Here is a 26,547-nt window from a genome sequence, read left to right on the forward strand (position 1 = left end):
TCTTTGTCACAAAATATAGTTTTAAGATTACTTTAGGAACGAATACATGTATAATATTGTAATCTACAGTTGATTAGTAAAGATAGCGGCATCTTAAAAATTTGCTTAAGAATTCAGGAGGTGAGAGTTTGGTGTGACCAGCGGGTGTTAGCGCTTGCAATAAATGGTTCTTGAAAAAACTGTTTTAATGAATCAAAAGTATAATAAATTACTTTGTTGACAGTCTTTTATTCAAAAGTATTGCCAATAGTTTTTCAAATACTATAAACACACAAAATTTACATTTTAAAAATAGTATTTGCTTATTAAATAAAATGCATTAAACGTTTTTGATCCCTAACGTACAACCCTAAATCCTTTGAGACTAAAACAGGGAATAAGGCTGAAGTGAGAGGTTAAACAGAATACAGCTCACTTCAATGTTCAGTGTGTGCTTCAGCTGAGCACATGATACAGAATAAAGCCATCCAGATAGACTCGTATATAACAAAGAGACACATTCTGTGTGTTCATTCACACAAACATTAATATACAAACTTACATACAATCTGTCACACACAAAACGATTGCTAAAGACAGGAGAGTAAACCTAAAAGAGACACTGATCAGAAAACAGTTTTATAAAACATATTTCGGGCTTAAAAAGGGAAAAAGCAATATGACTACAACAAATACCCTAGGTATAAATTTTGCTTGGCGAGACCAGAAAACTCATAACCCCGATCTCATGTAATGACAGACAATAAAGTCACCAGTTTCACAGCTGTTCCCAAAGTCTGTCCATTGGTTTCTCCTGGTTAGTCTTCTTGACAAATTGTCCCGGTACGCCAACTGTACGAGGACACGAATGTTAGGTTTCTCCCACCCCCCTCCCTGTTCTTAAGTCTTAATCCTGGGTTGTGTTAACTGATACCTGTTCTTCTACAGGTTTTTATAGGAGTAAACAGCCAGTCTTTTTGCCACGTTTCTTCGCTTGCAGTGCTGCTCTGGTGGCCATCTCAAAAACCTCTCTCACGCCATCTTTTGTCTTGGCTGAGCATTCTAAATAACCGAAGGCATTGATTCGGTTGGCCATGTCTCGTCCTTCCTCGGGTTTCACAGGCTCCTAAATGAAGAAATAAATGTGAGGCACATGAATTTCATTAAGTGAAGTAAATTTAAATCACAAGCATTATATCTTAAACAAAATGAATTTAAAAAAGAAAGACAGCCCTGCCTGTTTCATTTTGGCAAGTTCCCGTCGTGTATGCTCATCATTTCGGAGATCCTTTTTGTTACCCACAAGGATGATGGGTACATTCGGACAGAAATGCTTTACCTCTGGCGTCCACTTTTCTGGAATGTTCTCTGTGATAAAGCGAAAGAATAATTATTCAATGGTACATTTTAGTGAAAGGGTAAAAAAATGGCCCAGGCAAAATTACAACAAAGTATGTTTTCTGCCAGTTTTGGTTGATCGGACCACCAGTGGATGAGAGAAACGCAAAAAGATAAGAAATTTCTTAAGATAAATAAGAAATTTGCAAGGTTGTTCCTAAGAACATTTCTTAAGAAGTTCTCAAATATTTACTTAAGAACAAATTTTTGTCTTAAGAATAAAATGACATGCTTTGAAATGAATTATTCTACATGAGGTATAGGTAAGGGCGTCAGTTTGTGTTAAAAAGTTGTGGGGACAAAAGATCAGATGAAAAAACATTACAGCAGGAGGGGAAAAATATTGAATAATGGCGCATAAAAAAAAAATGGGCATAGTGTAGGCCGGTCAACAACACAAAAATACTCAGCATAAAACCCTCAACAATGTCGACTGCACATAGAACAGTCCCTACAACACCAGCTCAACCAAACAGTGCCAATGCACCATACTGTAGAAAAGAGCAGCACGTAAAGTCAATGATTACAATGAAATTCATTACATATGTAAAAGAAAACACACCATAAGCATACAACGCAACATATGTCACCCTGAACCACAAAACCAGTCACACACTGCAAAAAAAGATTTTTAAGAAAAAAAATTCTTAGTATTTTTGTCTTGTTTTCAGTAAAAATATCTAAAAATTCTTAAATTAAGATGCTTTTTTAAATGAGCAAAACGACCCAAGAAAATAAGTCTAGCTTTTAGACCAAAAATATGAAATTTAACTGATTTTGTGCATAAACAAAAAAATCTGCCAATGGGGTAAGCTAATTTTTCTTGATTTTTTTCTTGAATTTAGTGGGTTTTTTTTAGAAAAAGGTTCAAGATTTTTTTGCTTTCCCCATTGGCAGATTTTTTTGCTTGTTATATGCACAAAATCACTTAAATTTCATATTTTTCTTGGGTCATTTTGCTCATCAAGAAAATTTTTTAGATTTTTATGATATTTTTTACTGAAAACAAGACAAAAATACTAAGAATTTTTTTCTTAAAAATATTTTTTTTTGCAGTGTAAAACAAGCAAAATTATCTGCCAATGGGGTGAGAAAATTTTGCTTAAATTAAGATTTTAAGAAAAAACTAATCTTATTTTAAGATTTTTTTCTCACCCTATTGGCAGATATTTTTGCTTGTTTTAATCACAAATTCACTTAAATTGTATGTTTTTTTTGTCTAAAAACTAGACTTATTTTCTTAGGTCATTTTGCACATCAAGAGAAAGCATCTTAATGTAAACATTTTTAGATATTTCTACTGAAAACAATACAAAAGTACTAAGTAGGAAAGTCATTTTTGCAGTTTATGTCGCAAAGGTATTGCTTGATTTTTCAGAAAATTTTAGCCAAATGCTTTCAAAAAGTGGTGGGGACAAGTCCCCAGCGTCCCCAGTGTAAATGACACCTATGCTTATCCATCCATTAATCTTTTTACCATCTTAATTGCAATCATTGATGCGATATATATTATATAAACTAGTGATGTAAAAATGGATTAGAAAAATCAGATTTCATGGATTTTTGGGCGTTCACATGTTCTAAATGTGATTGGATTCCTATTGGATACGCACCAAAATCGGATTTGGACTGACCGTGTAAACAAGGTCTTTAAGGAGAGCTGTTAGGAATTTTACAATTAATGTATTATGGAGAAAGTAAAATGCTAGCTAATATTATCACATACTTATTTGTGTTTCATGACATTTATGAAGTAAGCAATTCAACTTTATTATGAGTAAAAAATTCCTCATTAAACTAATCTTTGTGAAGTAAACAGTTTAAATTGTAATTTCTGACTACACAATTATCATGTCACATTCAAAACAATCAAATGAACTTATAAAACATTTAGATTTTAGACTACTGTGAGGTTATCATAACTTAAAGGGCACCTATTATGCAAAATCCACTTTTAAAAGGTGTTTGGACATAAACCTGTGTTGGCAGTGTGTGAACACAACCACCCTACAATGAAAAAAACCTACCAGCTCCTTGTTGTTAAATCCCCATAAACCAAAGCAGTCTCATTAGACATGCCATTTTGATTATATTTTTATCGCCGCGAGTTCACAATGATAAAGCCCCGACCACAACAGTCCTGCATTACCATAGTTTCCACCCTCAGCGAGTTTTACTCAGTCCACTAGACACTATTGTCTCAGACTGTATTAATCAGATCTATTTGAACTGAAAGCGCTCACTGTCTGTTAGTAAGGAAGTGAGGAGCTGAAACTCATTTGCATTTAAAAGGTACAGACATTAAAACAGCGCATTTTTGCTCCCATCCAAATAGGGGCATTTTGGACAAGATATAATAAATTATCTGTGCTGACGGGGAGTAGACAGGCTAAGCCCATTTGGGCCGGGCTCGGGCCGTTTTTTTTTTTTTTTTACAGACCGGGCTCGGGTTGGGCTTATTTTAGCGGCTCTCCTCATTGTGTGTGTGTGTGTGTTTGCGTGTGTAGCAGAGACAGCGCACATCTGAGGCTATGTTTACATTAATGCGTTTGTCCTTTAAAACGTTACTTTTGCTACGTTTACGCCTTTCATTTACACACCACCGCTTTCATACCTCATAAACGGATTTGTTCGCAAAAGCCGCAGACCCTGTTTTAGTTTGAGAACTCAGACGTTGCGCTGCAGTGTAAATGAACGTTGATGGAGTCTTATGTAAACGAACAGCTCATGTTAATGTGACAGCGCATCATTTTCAAAGTAAAAATTATTTTTATTCAGGTAAATGGAGGTTTGCAACGGAGGTTTTGCCAAAAATAGTAAACATCTACCAACCAGCTATTATAAACGCTATATAAGATTGTTTTATGTATCCTTATAGATAATGTCTGTTTTATATTTATGTTTGAGTATTGTTGGGTTTGAATATTGTTGTAATGTTGTTTATGGTTTTGTTTAAATTTAGTTAGCTTAATACGAAAGCTAGACCGTAATTTTAAACGCCATATAGGGCGTTGTAAAGGTCAATTTGAATGTAGAATTGTAATTGGTCAGACATTATTTCTGAGTTTAATTTAAGTTTTTCTTGCTACTTTAAAATAAATTTCGTTTCATATAATTTGTCTCTTAATTTTAATCGATGTTTTGTTGATGAGTTTTGTGACTTTAAATTAATAAAAACAAAAAATCAACGTCATATTAATATTTAATGCTCTTTTAGCTGATTGCGCTTTTTGCCATTTCTGTGTTGCTAGCGGAGGACGTGCACGGACCTCGCACACTTTTAAAATTAACGTCATACTAATTTTTATTTATTAATTGCACACTGAACAGCGACAGGTAAGGTAAGGGAATAGAAGTTATTTAGTGCTTTCTGAAGAATACAGTCAGTTCGTACAAAATTTTTCAAATGGACTATAAGATCATAAATATGAACTGTGAACAATGAGCAATTATAACTCCCTACATTAAAGCAATAAGCATTTCTGTAGGCTAAAGCTATACTTCACCTCTTATTATGTTTGAGATGTGCATCCGAGATAGAGAGAGCACATCAAAGAGCGCGCGCGTCAGAGAGCGAGCTTAAAAGTAATTGATATTGGTCTCGGGTCAGGTCGGGTTCGGGCTGAAAAAATTGCAGGCATTGTCGGGCTGGGGTCGGGTAGGGCTTGAACACGTCGGGTCAGGGCCGGGTTAGGGGTGGAGTTTTAAGCCCGTGCAGGGCTCTAATGGGGAGTCGTTAAAACGCGAGCAGAAGAAATTACAGGTTTAATTGTGACACTAAGATGCAAGACATTTCTGTCTTTATGTCCATCTTTATTCCAACCTCTGGGGCAAAATCATCAAAAGTTGCATTTTTAAACCAACTTTCCTAATACATAGTTTGACAGATTAATTGTTGTTTCTTTGTATTTATGCTACAAGTACAGGTCTGATAGGTTAATTTATTCTTCAAACGGTCGATTTTCACTTGTATGTTGCAAACCTCATGCTTAAGTATGTTAAAATGAATACATGGGCTGGTAAAACTGAAAGTTTTATGACGAAGCCTCACCCAAACTATCAGGACTGTCAACGGAAAAGCACATAAGAATGACATCGGTGTCAGGGTATGAGAGAGGACGTAAACGATCGTAATCCTCCTGTCCTGCAGTGTCCCACAAGGCAAGCTCTACCTAAATAACAGAAGTAAAACAAACTCAAGTTTAGTGGACACTTAGTAAAGAGTGACTATCAAGAAACAGTACTAACGAAAACAGTATTTCAAAGACTTTTAAAATGTTAAAACAAAGGTGCGATGCAGCACTACCACTGCTAGCAATTTATCACATTTATGCTTTTTTAAATAAGGCCATAAAGTTGACTTTAAGTGTAAATGTTAAGTGTTTATGTTTAGCATCTATGTAATCGCGCACACTGTGCAGTGGGCAGCTTTCACTGCATTGCCCGAGGATCATTGGATGACAGGTGCCATTACCCTATATATGATGATCCATTTGATGTTTTAACTGTTTTATTTAATGTATTAAGGCCTAAATTATATAAATTATAATACCTGTTTTCCATCAACCTCAATGTCTGCAACATAGTTTTCAAACACTGTGGGTACGTAGACTTCAGGAAACTGATCTTTACTAAAAACAATAAGTAAACAGGTCTTTCCACAGGCTCCATCACCAACTATAACAAGTTTCTTACGAATGGCAGCCATCTGTAATAGAGAGAGAACAGAGACAGGTTATGATCCAGATATTGCTGCTTTCATTTACTTTACTGTAACAACGAGAGACTTGAGCAGATACATTTGAGATGAATAAATGATTGAGGAGTTATGTACTATACGTGTTAAACAAATTATTTATTTTGTTACTGATAGATAAACAGACCATATAGAAAGATAAAATCTACTATTTTATTATTTGGTAAGTGGGGGGTGACTGGTATGATGTGGTGGTTATTATTTAAACATTACTGCACCGATGAAAGCTTAAAAGTGGAAGTTAAAGCTGATCATCATCATTTTACTTTACTCAACATGAACCGGAAGCACTGCAGCGGAAGTATCATTTGACCGGATGTTACACTGTATCGCTATGTGAGAATAAAGAATGAAATGAAACCCAAACTTTTCAAAAACACTGACCGAGCGACAAAAGCCATAGCCATAAATGATTACATTACTGATCTTCCGGACACATTATTTCTTGTAAATAGCGCGATATTAATGACGCGAGATCGACGTATCGCGAGGCCCGTATCACCGCACCCTAACGTCAAAACATTTCCAGACAACTAACATCCCCTTATCTGAATTAATTATTTAATAACTATCTAGACATATAAAACAACGTTTAAAATAATGTTAGAAATGTGGCCTATATTTGTAAATGACACATCGATCAGGACTAGGAAGGGATGGGTGCCAGTAGCCGACCTTAATCGTAAAGAAACTTGTCACAGAAAACCTCAAACAAACAAGCACATTGCTAACCTACTGATAATAGGCATAACATTGAAAATTAAACTTACCGATAAAAGGCTGATTTTTTTATCTGTATATTTATATGTATCCGGTACACATTTCAAAGCCACGTTACATCTTTAGAAATGTTACACACATATTTACTACATCATCTAACTTACGTAAATCTACGTAAAAGAAAACCGTTGCTCTAATCTACGGAAACATTAATTTCAACAATTGTCAGAAAAAGTGGCTAAAAATGTTAACCACTTCATATTTCCTCGTTAATTCATGTTAGGGTGAAGTAAAAGGCAAAGCCTCAAATAAAACAGATCAACACTTTTTAACTTAAAAACAAACATAAGCATCTTAACTATTTGAACGTGTTTGACTGTACGTCATGAATCATATACGTATAATGATGCAACTCGAATAAAAACACTCGTTATTAACAATCATTGTGAGTTTCAGGCCGGCCGGTAAATGTAATCAACTGAAATGCACTCAGCTTTATAATTTTCTCACGAAAACAAGATAAACGTCGTTAACGTTATAGATTTACGTAGTGTTTAAGGTTAAGAACAATTACCGTTTTCTTGTTGTTGTGCTCTGAGGAAGTATGACTTTCCTGTCTTTTCCTGGCTGATTTTTAAAGTCCGCCCATTTTCAATACTGCCACGAAACAACACCCGCCCATATCATCCCCATCATCGACTACACTTCAGTTCAAATGTATTTATATAGTTCTGAAAACGTTGTGTGTATTTTACGTAACGTTAAGTACACGCAAATAAATATATACATCGATATCTTCAATGTTTACTAAGCTAAACCATCTCTTAATTAGTATGGATTTTACAAATACGGTCACATATACAGTTGTGGTCATGTTTACACCTTGCAGAATCTGGAAAATGTTGAAAAATTAAGAAAAATAAATGTAATTTTGAAAAATAAGGGTTTGTTTTTAGTGTAGTAACTTCTTTCTTCTTCTTTTCTTTTTAAGAGCGGTTGGCAAACACACTTAAAGTGAATTTCCGCCACCTACTGGACTGGAGTGTGGAGCATGATTTTGATTGGTGACAGTATATTTATAAAAGAATAAATAAAAAAATATATTATTCCATAATTGAACACTTATTTACTTTATCATGTTATCTTCAAATCCTGTTTGACTTTTTGCTTTCATTAATTAATAAGTGCATTATAGAATTTATACTGTGCTGGAGCATACTCTAATATTGTCTTAATTGTTATATTTTTAATATTCATCACACTTAAATCCTCCATTAATCAAATTTTTTCTCTTTCATATGCTTCACAATGTAATATGATATGTCCCACAGTCTCTGGTATACCACAGTTATTTCAATTCCATGATTCATGTTTACCAATAATAAATAATGATTGATGAATCAATATTATTTTGTCCTCCTTCTTACTTCCAAAGTTTCCCCTTTAATTTCCAACCTGTTCTTGAATGTTGTGTAATATGCCAACCCTTTATGTCCTATCCCACATCTTTTGCCATTTCTTTATCATAACCCCTCTGATTATTTCCTTAATTTCTGCTTTACTAAGTGATATGATTATAATTTATCTATATCAGTTTGTTTTAATGCCTTCTTGGCCACTTGATCAGCTTCCTCGTTTCCCTCTATCCCAACATGTGCCGGTACCCATAACCATGAAAAACTTAATGTTAGGAGCAGGAGACGGAAGAACCCAATTGCAGACGGTGTCGGGGTAAACAGAAAACACTTTAATAAATTCACAGAAAAATAAAGCCCACGTGGGGGCAAAAATCACACTGAACAAGACACTTTACTAATGGACAAACTACACTAGACAAAGACTTCACACTAACAGGACTTGACTAATTTAAACACTAGCTTGACAAGACTAGAGCTGACATGAATTGTACAAAATGAACCAGCCCAGGACCAAGGATACAAAGGGATTAAATAGAAAACACTAAACAAGATAACAAGGGAGGAACAGGTGATGGGAATAAACTAATGATTAAACAATTAACAGGGAGAACAAGGGGGCGGGGTCAGGAGACGAGACACCGAAGGCCCATGACTCAAAACACAAGATCATGGGCCTTCACATAAGATATGGGACTGTCAGAACCCAGCCATAATGACAAGACATAATATTAAACATGATACAATGGCCGGATCCTGACACTTAATCTATATTGGTGAATTTTAAACATGCTTTGTAGGATATCATATACATTTCCTATTCCCTGTCCAATGTCATATGCTTTTTCGATGTCTAAAAAACTCCCACTACTACCTCTTTATTTATTTGTGGATAAATGTCTGTTCTGCTTCTGTGTTTCAGTGTAGCTTCATCTTAGGTACCAGCTGTTATATATTTTATGAACCACTGGATGGCACTTTAATCATTACTTTTAGACGTCTAGCTTGCCACAGGTAGGGGAATGCCTCATAGCTTCACAAGGCTTTATTTCACCATCCGTGTTGTGCGTGTGCTCTATGCCGTGAAAACCCAGAGTGATGTTACAGGGAACTGCAATTAAATAAAACATCAGGAAATAAAACGAAAGTGAAATGATGGTCAAGTATGGTAGCGCATATTCGAAATGTGATCTCTGCATCGAAAGGCCTCAACTGCCCCCTTTAACACATGGGAGAATGTCTAATGCCATGTTTATTGTTTACAATGATAATCTGACAGTAATTCAGTTATAACCCATTCATTAGACACCTTCATCTGACAGCATAGATGTCCTTCACTGCCATCTCACAATCCTTTATGTGTGCACTCGTGTGGAAGGTGATTGGCCAAGTTTTGATTTCACTTTTATCAACTTTTAATGCCATTAATGAGAAATTACTCATTTGTAGTATTTAAATATATTACATATTTAAATACCCATTTTCAATACTGCCACAAACACATATGAACACACTGGTCTGTCATAATGTAACTTATTACCAGAGTGATGTTTTATTATGTGCATTCTTTCAGGATTGGAACAGATTAACCCAATTGCGGACGATGAAGGGTTAACAAAAGACTTTAATTTTGACAGAATAAGAAAACAAAAACCCTCGCGAGGCGAACAACGGGGAACATGACAAACGACTGCAGACAGATAAAATGAAACTTGACTCGATATAGTAACAGGATACACACGACTCAATACACACGACAATACAAAATGAACCTGCACAGAACTAAGGACATAATGACATTAAATAAGGAAATCTAAACAAAGTAACGGGTGAATGAACTAATGATTAACAATAAGCAGGAGAACGAGGGGGTGGGGACAAGAGATGAGACACCGAAGGCACATGACCAGATACGCAAGGCCATGATGAGCCTCCATATAGAACATGGGACTGCCAGAACCCTGCCATCATAACTAGACATGAAAATTAAACAAGACCCTTGGCAGGATTCTGACAGTAGACCAATACATTTATAAATTTATACATTTAATTTTAAAATTTATATTTTGTTGAGGTCCAATATATAATGTAATATAATAATTAATAACAGAATGATTTTAAAAGCCTTTTTGTGAGAAACTACTTCCATGTGCCACGCTTTTGAAGGCCAGCATTTTCAGCCGTTTCTTTTGAATGCCTATCATAACTCAATAGATGTAATAGCCTATATCTATAATATTTCCAAATATTACGGTGTCTGTGTCACAAAATGTATTTTTAAGATTACTTTAGGCAAGAATACATGTATATTGTAATCTGCAGTCGATTACTAAAGATAGTGGCATCTTAAAAATTTGCTTAAAGTGTCATGAAAAACTAACCAACACATTTTTTTAGATGTTAACAAAGTAAGTTGTGTTGCACATCATAGAAGACAATGTTAGTATCTGTAAATTTTAACATTTGGAGAAAACTAATTTTTTTAGCTTTTTAGTGATATTTTTGTCTGCCGGGTTTAAACTCCATATCATGTAAACGTCACGGGCTTTGATGTGGCAAATCATTGTAGTACATTCCAAATCAGAAGGGGCCTTACTAAATACCCGCCAAGTAGGTTATACTGTTATACTATTGGCTACCCCGCGGGCACAAAGGTGAACATAGCGCCTCAAAGCAGAGAGCGGAAAATAAATATGGCAGGAGTAGACGAGTTGGAAAAAATACAGCGACAAACTTGTACCTAAAAAAAACGGTACATCTGAAATATATATTTTTGCCTGAATAAGATTTAATTATATCAGCAGAATATGTATTACCTGTTTATTTCAGTATGATAATTAATTACATACCTATATTATTACAAAAAAAGCTAATAAAATAGCATTTCCCCTCAAATTTTTACTTTAAAAAGATAAAAATCAAGATGGAATCTGTTCATGGTTTAATGGTTTAAAAATGTATATTATGTATCTTATGATTAATAAAACATAAAGGATTTTAAGCACTAGTATACTTTATTTTGAGCACAATACATTCAAAGACATTTTAGAGTAACACTCTATTATACGGCTGTATAATTAATGCATTAGTTGACATAAACTAACATTGAACAATACTTCTATTCTATTCCTTTTGTTGTAACTGTTAACATTAGTTAATGCACACTGAACCAACATAAATTGTATTTGCATTAACTAACATTAACAAAAATTAATAAATGATGCTAATGCATTTACTAAACAAATACAACCTTATTACAAAGACTTACCAACGTTACCTATTATACAACTGTAACACAAACACAAGCTATATTCAACTCATATAAAAAATCTTTCATATAATGATAAACATATCAGTGAAAGAGAACATTTACATACATTTAAATGTACTGCATGTGATTATTTTTCTCCATACAGTATCACTTTCATTTAATTGATGTTTAATACTTATAGGCACAGATCATATATCACACTTATAACTACACACACTGCAAAAAATGATTTTCAAGAAAACATTTTTAGTATTTTTGTCTTGTTTTCAGTAAAAATATCAAAAAATTCTTAAATTAAGATGCTTTTTCTTGATGAGCAAAACGACCCAAGAAAATAAGTCTAGTGTTTAGACCAAAAATATCAAATTTAAATGATTTTGTGCATAAAACAAGCAAAACAATCTGCCATTTTTTCTTTTTCTAGAAATACATTTTTTGCAGTGCATTCATTTACAGAGTCCAAACAACTGCTGTCTTGCGTTTCTTATATTTTTCTTAAGGCAGAATAACTACAGGCTGCCCAAACATACAGGCAAAGTTTGATAAAACTAAAACAGATCATGTTGTACAAGTTCCAGATTTATATTCAGGAACTCTTTTTAAACATTAATGTCATCACATTATTATTTGAACTGCATTTCCATGCTGGACATACAGTGTGCATTATAAATATGTAAAGGATACACAAATTACTGGTCAAAACAATGCACACATTAAACCATAGTATATGTATACTGATGAATCCTTCATTAAATAAGAGATTTCTTTTATCTTGTCTTCACCATCTCTCACCATGTCTTTATGTGTGAAGACTGAAAAGTTTCTCTCAAAGAGTTTGTGAATGAATCTGTGTCCATCACAGATTCATTTACTTGAAGCTTAAAACCCAAAATGTTGTTGTGCATTATCAGATCACATTATCAGATATGTCTATAGTCATTTAATCCCATCCTCAGTGTCTGTGTGCTCAGTAATGTGTGTCCTCTTGGGATAAAGATTTGAGACATTTCACTTGAAGATTTCATTAAGATGATGTCCTCGATCTATGGAAATGAATTCAATAAATTTTAGTTATTGTCTATGTTCTTCTATAAATTATAAAAAAAGAAAAACTAGACCCGACTTGCCTGGGTTTCCCTATGCTGCCTTGCGACAAAATTTATTCACGCTGCACAATTACAGTTAACGTATAAATGGTAAGTGGTATTTATTAATATCATTGTCATTATGCGTGTACTGTGGTTGTCACAGTGCCACTAAATTGTGTTGCTTTTCAATATCAATATACAGCTACCGGTTTAGTTGCATAGCTTTCAGCTGTGTGCACACGTACCCAATAAAAGATGTTGATGTTTGAATTGATGTTGTCTACATACGTCATCGGGTATTATTAAAACGTTTGGCTATGAGCTAAGTACAGACGCATTTGATAGACATTCGTAGCGCCAAATAAACGGCTTTGGGCATTCATAAACCACGCCTCAAATACGAGAAAATGAGCATGTGGTTCCCAGACCACGTCTCATTCTCTATATGACTGGTCTGGTGTTAGCCAGGCTAAGACCCGACTCAAAGCAGAGTAAATTTGACCCGAGTCCAACCCTTAGTGCCAATTTTTTTTTAACTGACTGGACCCGAATGTAAACGGCACTGGTGTCTGCAGTCTGAAGCCCCACATGCAAAAGTCAAACAGAAAGTGGCCTCGCATTAAATTTTTGCCCTATTTATTTTTATTTATTATCTGATGACAACACCAAGATAACAGCTAAAATCTACATTCAAATATTCATGCTCAAACCAGCACGCAACGTTTTGCTACGGTTTTCAAGTTTGATACGTTTTCTCAGGTGTTTGGTGGGTGTGTCAAAAATGCCAGCCTAATCAGCAGCAACCTGATATAAACCACAAGGTATTAAAGAGACAACTCACACAATGGGTTCAATTAAAGTCATTTACCAACGTGTTATGTTTTGTGGACCACAAGGGCAGTGACTGTAACATAGAATGCATTTTTCAGTATTAAACGTATTTAAAACTATTTCATCAGGCTCCAAAAATTCTTCAAAACAAAAGAAAGAATGGCATTCTCAGCTGCCATAGTTGCAACTCTTGCATCATCAGAATAGGGTGTTCAACGCACCACTGTTTCGGTTTTAAAACGTTGTGCAACATTTTGTAGGAGGCAAATGCAGCCCTTTTGTATAATAAATATGATCAATATAACAGAGTATAAAATTATAGCTGTTTCTAATAATGAAATCACTACAAAAAATGATTGCTGTGTTTTACCGTGCAGTCAGTTCCAGGTCCTTCTGTGTTGTAATGAATGAGAGACTGCGCAGATCCCTCCAGCTCTTTACTGCCTTGTTTCTGTGCATCATTTCTCATCTTGCAAGCCATTAACATGATGCCTTTATTATTTTAATAACACAAATAAGAAATTTAAATTATTCATACCTTCATGAACATATAATGCATAACAAACTGTACATGAGAAGCTACTGTATAGAATTAGAATCAGGAATCAGTGCCAACGAGCTACTGTCATGACACTTTTCAAGTTGCAAATAACTTAGTTGTTTTTGCATAATTAAAATAAGATCTGAGGATGTATTTTACAAAGAATATCTCACTTTGATTTTTAATATGGTTTCCAAAGGTTTTGTTGTCTCTAAAGCGATTATGAAAACATCATTGGATTTATTTAAAAACTTACCCAGCAGAATTATGAGGCTGATGGTTAAAGCAGCGATGGCAAAGACATTGAGTTTTATTATCGGGGCGCTGGTCTCATTGCAGTCTGCAGTAATATCACAGTCACATACACGGACCAGAATGTTCTGGTGTGAATATTTGCCCTGGCTGTCAGAAATCATCACTGTGAGTTTATGATCACCCACAAACACAGTGTCCTCTTTGATCAACCTTACAGTTGTGCCTATGAGGAGAAGAAACTTTTGATAAACTGTAGAAAACATTAGAAATAGGATAATAGCAAAAAACATATATGTAGACTGTGGTGAGGGGGGCATAATTCAGCTAGGTCTGCAGCGGGAGAGAGAGTTGGCAGACGAGCGGTGAGTTTGTTTAATACAAATGAGTATCACCTGTGTTTTTTTTAGTGAAGAAGTCACATAAAAGAGGCCCGAAACTACATGGAGTAGAGAGAGACAGACTGCGAGCTGCTGTTTGTGCAAGATATTTGCCACCTGCTTATTTCTAAAGATCACAGGTACTCCCCTCCAATGGTTTAAATCTTATCTCTCCAAGAGATCCTTCAGGGATCAGTGCTTGGTCCACTCATTTTTCCATCTACACATCATCCTAAGGACCTATCATACAGGCACATGGCTTCTACTACCACTGCTATGCTGATGACACACAGATCTTCTTCTTATTTCACCCTGCTGATCCCACCATACCAGCACGTATTACAGCCTGCTTAAAATATATCTCAGCTTGGATGAAGAAACACCATCTGCAGTTGAACCTTGCTAAGACGGAGTTGCTAGTTTATCACAACCTATCCATTCAGCTTGGCAACACAACATTTTCTCCTCCAAAACAGCAAAAAACCTTGGTTTTTTTTCACAATACAATATCAGGATACGGCCATATCTTACAGAGCATGCTGCACAACTTCTGATTCAGACTCTTGTAATCTCCAGGGTGGACTACTGGAATGCTCTCAGTGCTGGCCTTCCTGTACGGTCTATTAAACCACTCCAACTGGTTCAGAACGCAGCTGCTCTGCTCATCTTCTAGGAGCCCAAAAGGGCTCATGTAACACCGCTCATCTCTCTCCACTGGCTACCGTTTGAAGTGCGTTATTGGGAGAGGTGCAGATGGCGGCGAAACCTCCTGGTCTTTGACGAACTGAAGAGGGATATCGTTCAGCAGGTCAGCCAAAGTCCAGCACTCTGGGACCCATGGTGCAAGTGGCTACTGGCCGAGGTCAGTGATGTCAACAACATCATCTATTGGGTGGTGCTAGAGCAGTTTATTACCCGACTACCAAAGAAGACGGCCAAGTGGGTCACTTGCCATCCAACTGATGGTGGCGTGCCCAGGGTTCGATGAATACCTTCTGACGGTTTTTCTCTCTACGCTCTCTTTCCAACCTTGCTTCTCGTCTTGTTCTTGGTCTTGGAGCAGTTGTTTTGGTGCAGATCCAAGCATGATTGCCGTACATGCCCAAATTAACCAAGGAAGAAAACGCACCGGGGGCTCATTTATAAAACTGTGCGTAGAATCCTTACTAAAAGTCTACTTAGCATACAAGCCAAAAATACCATACGCAAAAAAATATTCAGATTTATAAAACCATGCGTACGCACACCAGCAAGCAATATTCCTTTTATAAATCACAGATCACCTGAAAATGTGCGTACGTGAATCTGCCTCACATCCCGCCCTATACACGCCCATTTTTAACCATAAATAGTCAATGCAAATCACCTCTAGAATGCTGATCCTCATATTAATGAGACTGGCATCCAATTGTTAGTTCATAAGCTAAATGCGCCCAGCCAATAAACACAAGCCATTTCTTAGTCCTCCAGCATTGCAATCACGCAGCATTACACACGGGAGTCACCGCAGCATTTATATATTTTTACAGCAATTATATACTGTAACACCTTGCCAAAATCACAGCATAAATGAGAGGTATCACCAAAATAAAGTAAATATGTGTTTTCTGCTCCTTTCGTGCACGCGTCTGATATATGCGGACTGTTCTCCGGCAGTACGAGCATTCTCCTCTGCTTTACAAAAAGCAGACATATAAAAAATTAATCATTTAAATTTAAAAACATAAATAGTAATTTCCTTTCTTTTTTAACAGACTTGTATTAGCTTGTACGCGTAAGAGTAAATATTTATTTTAATAGGTGAACGCATGTTTCTTCATGCAGGTTTTCACATCATATTTAGGACTATTATAACAATAATATAGAGAGAAAAGATTCTCCGGGAGCTTGATGGTTGTATTTCCACACTTTGACACTTGATGATAAAAATGCACAATAATTAAGGATAATTTTTGGTTATTTACACTGTGTTCTGCAGTTATCTAATGGATATTTGATGCTATCCATCTGTCGGTCCATATCGTGCTCCGCTCCCGTAGTGGACATTGTAACCGTGAGACAGCGCTGATTAAATATTTAAAATGATTTTTGATTTAAGATTGAATTTGATGTATATGAAACAATTATCACTCAGTACAAGTAACACTGCTGGATTTCATCGTCATGATAATGTGCTAACCTATGATAGTGAAATTAAATGTGCGTTATCAATACTTATAATCGTTCTTGTCATATTTACTTTCTTCAATCTGATTTCAGTTCACTTTCTCGCCATCTGTGTCGCCAATTCCCATTAATTGTCTCCAGAATCAAGTTTTTCTTTATAGATCACAACCATTGTGTGGGAAGTGGCGTACGCACGTTTTTAGCCCCATTTTGTTGGTACGCATGCTTTATAAAAGAAGTTGATTATTGCTGCTACATTGGAAAAACTTGTGCAATGCAGATACAGTAGACAATAAAGAGGATTAAAGGGATAGTTCACTTTAAAAGAAAATTCTATCATCATTTTCTCATCCTCATGTTGTTCTAACCTGTATGAATTTCTTTTTTCTGAAGAACACAAAAGAAGATATTTTGAGAAATGATGGTAAAAACACAGCAGTAAGTGACCATTGACTTCTATAGTAGGAATCAAAAAATATGATGGAATTTAACGGGTAGCGTCAACTGTGTGCTTACCATCATTTATCAATCACAATACTCCCCAAATTTTTTTCAAAATATCTTCTTTTGTGTTCATCAAAAAAAAGAAATTCATACAGGTTTAGAACCACATGAGGATGAGTAAATGATGACAGAATTTTCATATAAAAGTGAACTATCCCTTTAAAAGTAAGAAAGTACTGGCAGATTCTTTATATTTCAGTGATCGCTACTAACTTATTTTTATTATAAGTTCTAAAGGTTTCATAGAGGAAGAAACACATATGTAACTGCACTAACTCTAGCTCCACCCTTTTGGTACCGTACTACTGTGCTAGGTACCCCAACAAAAGAGTCCCAAAAAAGTGGTACTTTTTGGCTATTTGCGTATCACTGCCAATGGAAACAGACATAATTGCATATCATACTGTACTGTAGGCTACTGTACCGGCCAGTGGAAACGAGACATTACCGATGAGTTTCACAATCTCCTCCTAAGGGTGTCACGATTTCGATTTTATATATTATATATTTTTAAATACATAAGGATTACTACTTTAGTTTAAGTTTAGACTTCGGACAGATGCGAGAGCATGTGCACGTGCACGTGAGACAGAGAGAAGCGCAGATGCTTATGATGCTGGATGTTTTTCAGATGCTATGAGTCCAAGAAACGCGCATTAAGTTCATGTGCATTAAGTCCATGTGCGTGCAAAAAGGAATCCTCTCTCCACAAGCTCTTGTGTTAAGTGAAGCCCACAAACCCCCATGCGAGTTGTGCAATGTGCATGTTAATGTTAAACTATTATAATAATAATAATAAATAATGGCATATCATTTTTGTCTTAAAAAAAATAAAAGTAAAAATCGAGAATCGGATCGAATCGTGACATTAGAATCGAAAATGTAATCGAATCGAGGATTTGGAGAATCGTGACACCCCTATCTCCTCCACATCATATATTGGCCATACATTTGTCAGACACAGATACCTGTCCCTCTCGCTGTCATCATTTCTTGCCCTCTTTGCAAAAAGCTGTGATTTTGTTACCTGGCTTTGAGCGAGTGACTGATTGACAGACGTCTCATGAGTTTAATGTTGGACAGATCAAAATTAATTGGTTCAAATTAGTCATTACCCACCAAGCAATTTTGGCTAAAACAAGGCAAAATTTGGGATGTCAGTAAAAGTCTATTAGACGTCTAATCATAGCCCAAGAATAGACGACATGCATACGCTTAGAACACGTAAAAGAAATGAAAGCAAACACCTTGAACACCTGTAGATTTTGCTTACATGATAGAATATTGAACATCTCCAAGTTAATTTGGCAAAAACGGCATGCAACCAAAGTCAAGGTTATTTAAGTGTAAATAAGCGTAAATAAGCTCAAGTGTATATATTTCCCTGCTGGATAGGATTTGGTCTTCCGACCTTTCACCATTCTGTATCTGTTTTGTTTGAGCTCTCTGCTTGTTCTCTCTTCCGCAATCATCAAAATTATCACCCATTAATCAGATTAAATGATCAAAAAAGACTTTTAGTTGGACAAGACTTTTAGTGTTTTGGCGGCTGCTAGAAAAATTTAATGCAGGTAATGTGTAAGCTTATTTATTCAATGTTAACCGAGAGTTGTAATGTGATGCCGTAGGTTACCGTAGGTGGAACCGAGCTTCCATTTTCCTTTAACATTTCCCATAAGCTGAAAGTGGAATGGCGCTCCATATGGATGCAGGTCTGGATCGATGGCTGTTATGTTGGTGGCTTTCTCAGACAAGCACATGCTCAGTTCTTCAACCTCTAGAACAGGTGAATTATCGTTCTCATCTCTCAGATGAATAATTAAAGTCCCTGTGCTGGTCATTGATGGCATACCTGCATATTAACAATAACAAATTTAAGATACATCATTACCTTATCACTTGATGTAGTTGACCTAAATCATTTCATTTCAAGAAAATATATGACCTGTGACAGAGGGAAATTCAAGTGATAGGTGCTAAATGTTATATTTATAACATAAGTTACATACTTTTATAACCATAAGTATTAGCAAAGGCAACAGTTTTGTGATTTATATCTCACCATTATCAACAGCATATATTACAACAGTGTAAGTGTCATCTTTTACGAAGGGCGACTCTCGGTCCAGAACTTTAGCTGTTGACACAAGACCTGTTTGTGAATCTACACTTATCCAACCACCTACATCTTTTCCTCGAATGAATCTACAGGAAGGGAAATAAAACATTCATTCAAATGAATTACAGCGTGACTGTAGATTTTTAAGAGGCCTGTGTGTTAAAATAAAGCCAAATTCTTACACAATCTCATCTGAATCAAGTTGATCTTGGTCCACAGCTTTGAACGTCCACAGGTTGTGTCCAATCTTCACGTTCTCCATTACATACACGTGTTTGATGGTCTCCATAAATAAAGGTGGTTCATTAACATCTTCCACTATAACAGTCATTGGTAGAGACACGGCTGTGAAACTGGATTTTCCTCTAAAGCTTTCTATATCCCACAGGCCTTCACTGAGACGTCCTTTAACTCGACAGTAAAAGAAGGGATCCTCGTTCTCCACACTGACTGTCAGGTTTAAGTTGGACCTCTCTTCATAATTCAATGACTGGAGGGAGAAAAAATTAAAGAAGACTATGGTTTATTACAGATTTCACTGCAGACATGTATTAGTGTCTATTAGAAAACTATACTGTATGTAAAAACTCAATATTGGATAACAAATTTGTATTCTTGTAGCTCAGTGGTACAGCACTGTCTTAGTAGTGCAAAAGGTCATGATCTCAATCCCAGGAGACATAATGATAAAACATATATAACCTGTACATCGATTTGAATAAAAATGTTGTTAATGTATTTTTAAACCCAAAAATGTAAATGACACTGGGGTCACAAAATTCTGGTCATTTAATTATCCCTAGAATATCAAAAGTGTCTAAAGGTCATAGATCCTTTTCCTACTTTAGCCCCTAAACTCTGGAATGATTTTGTTCGAGAATCAGACACAGTCGCTCAATTTAAGTCTAAGCTAAAGGCATTTCTCTTTTACAAAGCATTTACATCATTTGTCTAGTAAATATACTTATGCTGCAATAGTTAGCTTGTCCAGAACCGAGCAGATATTTATCCTATATCCTCTATGACAGTTGCATTATATGTGAGGGGCCCCTACTATAATACGATTTTGTTTTTCTCTCCCTGTCTCATCCTTGAACCCGAGGATACTAAGACTAACAGGCCCAAGGTCCTGCTGCTGTGAAGCTCTACAAACCACTGATCTACTGGCCTCCCATTATCATACTGCTTCCCTTTAACTTTAATATAAATTATTAAAACATTTCATAAATAATAAATAATTCATGTATAATATAGTATTCAATATATACAGGGCCGATCCTCCCAATACGCAGGCTACGCGAGCTGCGTAGGGCCCCGTACCACTAGGGGGCCCCCTTGTTCTTAACTTCATGCAGTGCTGCACAGACCAGCTGGCGAGTGACATCATTGTGCCGTGAGATCCATTCGAAATTATAACAAGCAGTCTGATCTCACAATACTTTAATTCCAGTTATATTTTGCACAATGACAATAAAGTTGAATCTGAATCTGATTGTTTATGATTAATAACCCTTAAATGTATATTTTAACTTTGTGAAACATTAAGTTTGGTTTACATTTCAATAAATCAACCAGATATAGACTGATATCATTGCCCTGGATACTTTCACTGTACCTCAACGACTGTAATGACTCCATCGTTTGTATCAGGATCAGTCTCAATCATGAAGTGATCTGCTTTTTCACCCTGGATGGAGTATTTGGCCATCCATGCTGCAGATCCTCTGCTATCTTTATCTGTCACCTGCAGTCGATAAACAGGTTCACCACGTTTTCCCTCTCTTACTTTCACAAAGCCCTGTGAAACACGAAACAATAACCATCAAACATATTTTACCTTTGACATAAAAAAGTTACATCAGGCTTATTGTTTCGGTGAGTGGTCTATTAGTTATCAAAAACAAGTCAAACAGCATAACATACCTACAATATTAACAACTAAAACATGTTTACTTACTATTTTACCAGTGAATTCTGGTAGATGGTTGTTTTTGTCGATAACATTCACTATAACTGTGCCTGTGCTAGAAAGTTGCATCTGTTCACCATGATCCTTTGCTTCAACCAGAATAGTGTACTTCTGTGCCTCCTTTTATTAAACATATATCATATATAAAGACTTTTGATATTAGAAAAAAGTTATCAGTTTGAACCAATCACAGAACATCATTAAAACACACACATCTACAGTATTACATTAGCACAGAATTTTACCTCATAATCAAGGCAACCTTTGAAAGATATTTTCCCTGTTTGATCTCCATCAGTTTGTTGAATGAAGAATTCAGCATTGGAGGGGCTGGGAGTCACTGACACAATCCTAAATGTCACCCACGAGTTTCCTGTGCCATCTCGATCCTCATCGGTTGCCATCACTGTGACCAAATCTTCACCTGAGTGTAAATAATCCAGAGAGAAGCATTAGACAACAGCTGGTGTTAAATGTGTCTATTTGTATATTCCAGCATGTTTATACCTTGTGGTGTCGATTCATCAATGGTGATTTCATAGACGGGCTTATTAAAAACAGGTGCGTTGTCATTAACATCCAGAATCACAATGTCCACTGCAAGTTTGTGTGGAGCTTTATTTGATTTTTCATTTGCTTCAAATGTGATCTGAACATAAACATGATGAAATGTGGATTTATTTGACTGTAAGGTTGTTTATATGTTAAACTGTGAACTTAAATATCATTACTGATGACTTAAAAAGAATATTCCACTTTCATAAAAAATGTACTCACTCCCATGTCATCCAAGATGTTTTTTGTCTTTCTTTGTTCAGTTGAGAAGAAATTAATTTTTTTTTTTTTTTAGGAAAACATTCCAAGATTTTTCTCAATTTAATAGCCTTTATTGTGACCAATGGTTTACAGTTTCAATGCAGCTTCTAAAGGCTCTAAACAATCCCAAACAAGGCATAAAGGTCTTTTCTAGCGAAACGATTGTCATTTTTGCTAAGAAACGTGTTACGTGCCAGCGCGACTATACATATTTTGTAATCTTGTTTAAAGGTCAAGCAGCATTACATATGCAAAACGCACACTTGGGGACCATTTTAAACACTAAACTGACACAAAAACATGAATTAGTATAATTCAGCCCAGTCTCACGATGTTTCATTATATAGTCACGTAATTTTTTTATTCTTTTTTCGTGATATTCTCACGAATTTCCGTGTTTTTTCATGATTGTATAACAAATTCCTGTTTTCGTGTGATTATCACGTATTGGTTCCTCAACTCTTTTGTCCTATTTTTTTACCATTTAGGGTTAGATTTACATAAAATGACATCCTTACCCAAACCCAACTCTATAACGCCAGGCGACATATAAAAAAATAAATCAGAAAAATAGTATAAACCAGGGGTTCTCAAAGTTTACATTCAAAGGTCCAAATCTGAATTCTCATAATTTTCATAGGTCCGGAAAAACTTTATGTAAATCATTTGTTTATATTACAAATCAACATAAAAAGTTTGGGAAAAACATAAGTGTATTTTGCATTTAAAGTAAAACAAATTTTTTTAAATGCATAAACCATGGCAAAAAAGTGTGGTTGGTAGGCAGAGACACTGACCTAAATTAGGGGTGCGCCTATAAATTGGCTTATGATTCTTGCTATGCTTCTCAATGAATTACGGTGAAATGCCACTACATCCAAAAGCCAGGGGGCGCTCTCGTGCAGAAACTCAATATGCGCTGCAGACGAAGAACCAGACACACGCAGCTCCAGGAAATGTCTTAAGGATATATTTATATTGCTGTTCTTCAAACCTCTTCAGGTATTTTCATGATAATAAAGAATATGTATAAAGATTATGTTTGACGAGTGTTGCTTTTCAAATGCATGTTTTAAACGACTCAAACCAACAGTGATTTCAGATCGATAAGGACTTACTGATCAAAGGCCGTAGTACATGAAGTAGCTGTGTATAATATCTGGGTGTGATGGCTACAGCGTCACACAGAAATGTTTTAAATAATTCGTTTTATTTTCGGACCAGGAATACTCTTAAATCTAAAAAGAAAACTAAACGAATGGTTTACAAGTTTAATATGCATTTGTAAAGTAGCAAATGCACACATTTAATCAATCAGATAGAAAGTAATGCACTTGTAATATGAAGTGGACGCGGGTCCGGATCAAGTTCCCGTCGGGTCCGGATCCGGACCAGAGTCCGTACTTTGAGAACCCGTGGTATAAACCAAAACATAAAGTGACATTCTAATGCAAGCACCAAATCTAACCCTAAACCAAAACGAAAATGGTTTGAAAATAGGAAAAAGCAGTTGAGGAACCAATACGTGATAATCACACGAAAACAGGAATTCGTTAAACGATCACGAAAAAGTTGTGATAATATCATGAAAAAATAATCAAAAAATTACATGACTATATCACAAACCTCCGTGAGACTGGATAGTATAATTTTAAATACAACAATGTCAAAATTCTCCTCTTTCTTCACACTCGTAAACACTGGGGCAGTTGTTTCGCATACACCATGCGTGATGTTTCAATGTGATTTCATAATACATGAGGTCACGCTGGCGCATCTCACGGCTAGTGCAAGACGAGAAGTTGTGATTTAAAAGTACTTTTGTATTCTGATCGTTTTGCTATATAAGACCCTTATGCCTCGGTTGGGATTGTTTAGAGCCCTTTAACGCGGCAATTTTGGGAACTGTGAACTGTTGACGTCCAATAAAGTCTATTATATTGAGAAAAATCCTGGAATGTTTTCCTAAAAAAATATTTTCTTCTCGACTGAACAAAGAAAGACATGGGGGTGAGTAAAATTTTTTTTTATGAAATTGGAATATTCCTTTAACATAACCTGAAAACAATGATGTCAAATAAATGAAAATTATATTGACTTACAGTTAAACTCTTGTGTTTTTCATAGTCCACTTTTCCATTAGCATAAACTGCTCCTTCAGTTCTGTCAATAGTAAGAATTCCCTTTGGATCTTCATCAATCCCCTGTCCATGAATGATGTATTCTCTGATAATCTTCTTCTCAATGTTTAACTGAGAGCAAGAAGTCAAAACGTTCAGCATTGTTATTTGTCAGCAAAACGCTGTGCCTGTACAAATATTTTTTCATGTTTTTAAAAATGTACTTTATACTTCATTTTAAGGTAGTCTTTTTACAGTAAAACATTTAAGTAATGAAAAATATTAATGAACAACATGGGGGACAAAGTAACACTTTAAGGCTTTAGCTCTAATTCACAAAATATTAAAATAAAAAATACAAGTCTCTGCTACAAATAAAACAACAAGACAGTGATTAAAAAAATAAGGTTGGATTTAGTGACTTACACACCCAACTCAGAAATTGAAAAAAAAACATAAGATGAGGAAATTTAATTCCATTCCTCCAAAACACTCTTTGTTTAATATCTTAACCAAAACTTTTCCCAAATTCACAGAAAATTATCTTCTAACAGTAAGAGAAAAAGACCAAAGGCACAGATTGCTCGGCGCTGTAGAAATATGCAATTTTGTATAATTGTAAATGTGTTATTAGGGTTATGTTAATTACTACAGGAAGAACATTACTGACTTATTCGCATCAAACATTGCTTAATCTTTTTTAAAAGTTTAATCAGTTAATATTCTGCTTTACACTAAAATATAGAAGATTATAAAAACATAGCACACTCAATATAATATCAATATAATTCAATATTAACCTACATCACCCAGTTTATATGGGAAAGGACCAGCATTCTCCTCCTCCATAGAAAGTGAATCTACAACCCAAGCGCGTTTTTGGCGTGCATTCTGTTTCGTCGGAGTAACAAACTGAATACAAACAGACAGAAGAGAAAATAAAATATTTCAATGATGCAATGAATGTATTTCTTCAAAGAATGTAATGCACATTTCTGCTGCCTTTAAAGCAGCTTTTGCTAATCTTTTATACTGTTTAAAAAATCATTACTGTAACTCACTGTAACAAGAACAACAAACACAAGAGTCTTCATTATAAGCATTGACATCCACCGGTCCATCTTCCTATCATAGCTCTGGTATAAAGAAGTGTACTTCAGTCAGGATGACTTTATTTAAAGCAAATCTAAGTAGGGCATTAGAGAGAATTTCTCTGGAAAGCTGTTTGAACTCACGATGTTCATTAATTATTAAGCTTTTTTCTATGGAACCCACACAAAGCCATTTCTTAAGAAGGAGGAAATTGGAGATACTAGAAAAACTAGAAAATACATAGACACAATACAATAAGAAGTATAATTTGTATTGTTTGAGAACAACAGCTGTTTAAATGACCGCTTAGTGACTGAGTGGCACGTGAGCAGTAACTGTAAAAGTGAATGTAAACATGAGACGATTTCTGCTACCAAGATTTAGACACCTTCAACTTTAGGAACATATGAATGAATATGACACTTCTGTGCTTATTTTACAAGTTACTCTACATAATAATCAGCAGAGAAGTCAAGCTACACATATTCCGTTGTGTTGTAGGGCACTTTTGAAGTATTTTTTAAAGAATATACAAACATCTGATGACAATGCAGGTCAGTTAAATACTATAACTTTCTAAAGATCTCATTTCGCTAAAGACAGAAGAAGCTTTCATTTCCATTACTTGTTTCGGCTCCTCATTATTGGGGGGGAAAATTGTTGTATATGGCTTGTGTACTCCATTAAAAGTGTTGCTGTTTTTTGTTGGTGTTGCAAAGGGGTCTTCAAAGCTAATAACAGAGGGACAGCATGACTGGACCAATATTGGAGCAATCCTAAAACAACATGAAAACAGCCCAGCACACATAAAAAGTGTTGTGTCATGGAAAGAGCTTAAACTTTAAAAAAGGAACAAACAATTGGTCACAAACAATTAACCCTCATAGAGGCCATTGAAATCAGTAGGTCTCTTGCAGAACGAAACCTCGCTTTTGTCGGAAGACAAATAAATGTTACCCAACAATGGAATTTTTTAAAAAGAGGTTGAGCTTATTGCTAAATTTTACCCCGTGTCAAGAGAGCATGTCAGACTGGCTGAAAATCAAGGAAACCACACAACCTATCTCAGAAAAACATTAAGTGAACTGATCTTCTGCATCTGTGATCAACTGGTCAAAACAATGATGGCT

General features: G+C 35.5%; 2 protein-coding genes across 2 annotated transcripts; both read right to left on the minus strand.

The window, feature by feature from the left end:
• Positions 1–208: 208 nt before the first annotated feature.
• Positions 209–7,576, minus strand: LOC135772923 (rho-related GTP-binding protein RhoA-C). The gene is made up of 5 exons (XM_073812978.1): positions 7,428–7,576; positions 5,930–6,085; positions 5,429–5,549; positions 1,217–1,347; positions 209–1,105 (listed from the first exon to the last, which is right to left on the minus strand). The coding sequence occupies exons 2-5, from the start codon at positions 6,083–6,085 to the stop codon at positions 932–934; spliced, it is 582 nt and encodes a 193-aa protein (XP_073669079.1). The 5' UTR covers positions 7,428–7,576; the 3' UTR covers positions 209–931.
• Positions 7,577–11,287: 3,711 nt separating this feature from the next.
• On the minus strand, positions 11,288–25,458 carry LOC135772764 (cadherin-like protein 26). The gene is made up of 13 exons (XM_065282303.2): positions 25,387–25,458; positions 25,130–25,237; positions 24,308–24,457; positions 21,897–22,038; positions 21,635–21,813; positions 21,378–21,509; positions 21,036–21,218; positions 19,603–19,910; positions 19,364–19,506; positions 18,935–19,153; positions 14,256–14,477; positions 13,829–13,950; positions 11,288–12,582 (listed from the first exon to the last, which is right to left on the minus strand). Exons 1-13 carry the CDS (start codon positions 25,444–25,446, stop codon positions 12,460–12,462), a joined length of 2,091 nt encoding a protein of 696 aa, XP_065138375.2. The 5' UTR covers positions 25,447–25,458; the 3' UTR covers positions 11,288–12,459.
• Between the last annotated feature and the right edge of the window lie 1,089 nt (positions 25,459–26,547).

This window comes from Paramisgurnus dabryanus, chromosome 21, assembly GCF_030506205.2.
Source record: "Paramisgurnus dabryanus chromosome 21, PD_genome_1.1, whole genome shotgun sequence".
Lineage (NCBI taxonomy): Eukaryota > Metazoa > Chordata > Actinopteri > Cypriniformes > Cobitidae > Paramisgurnus > Paramisgurnus dabryanus.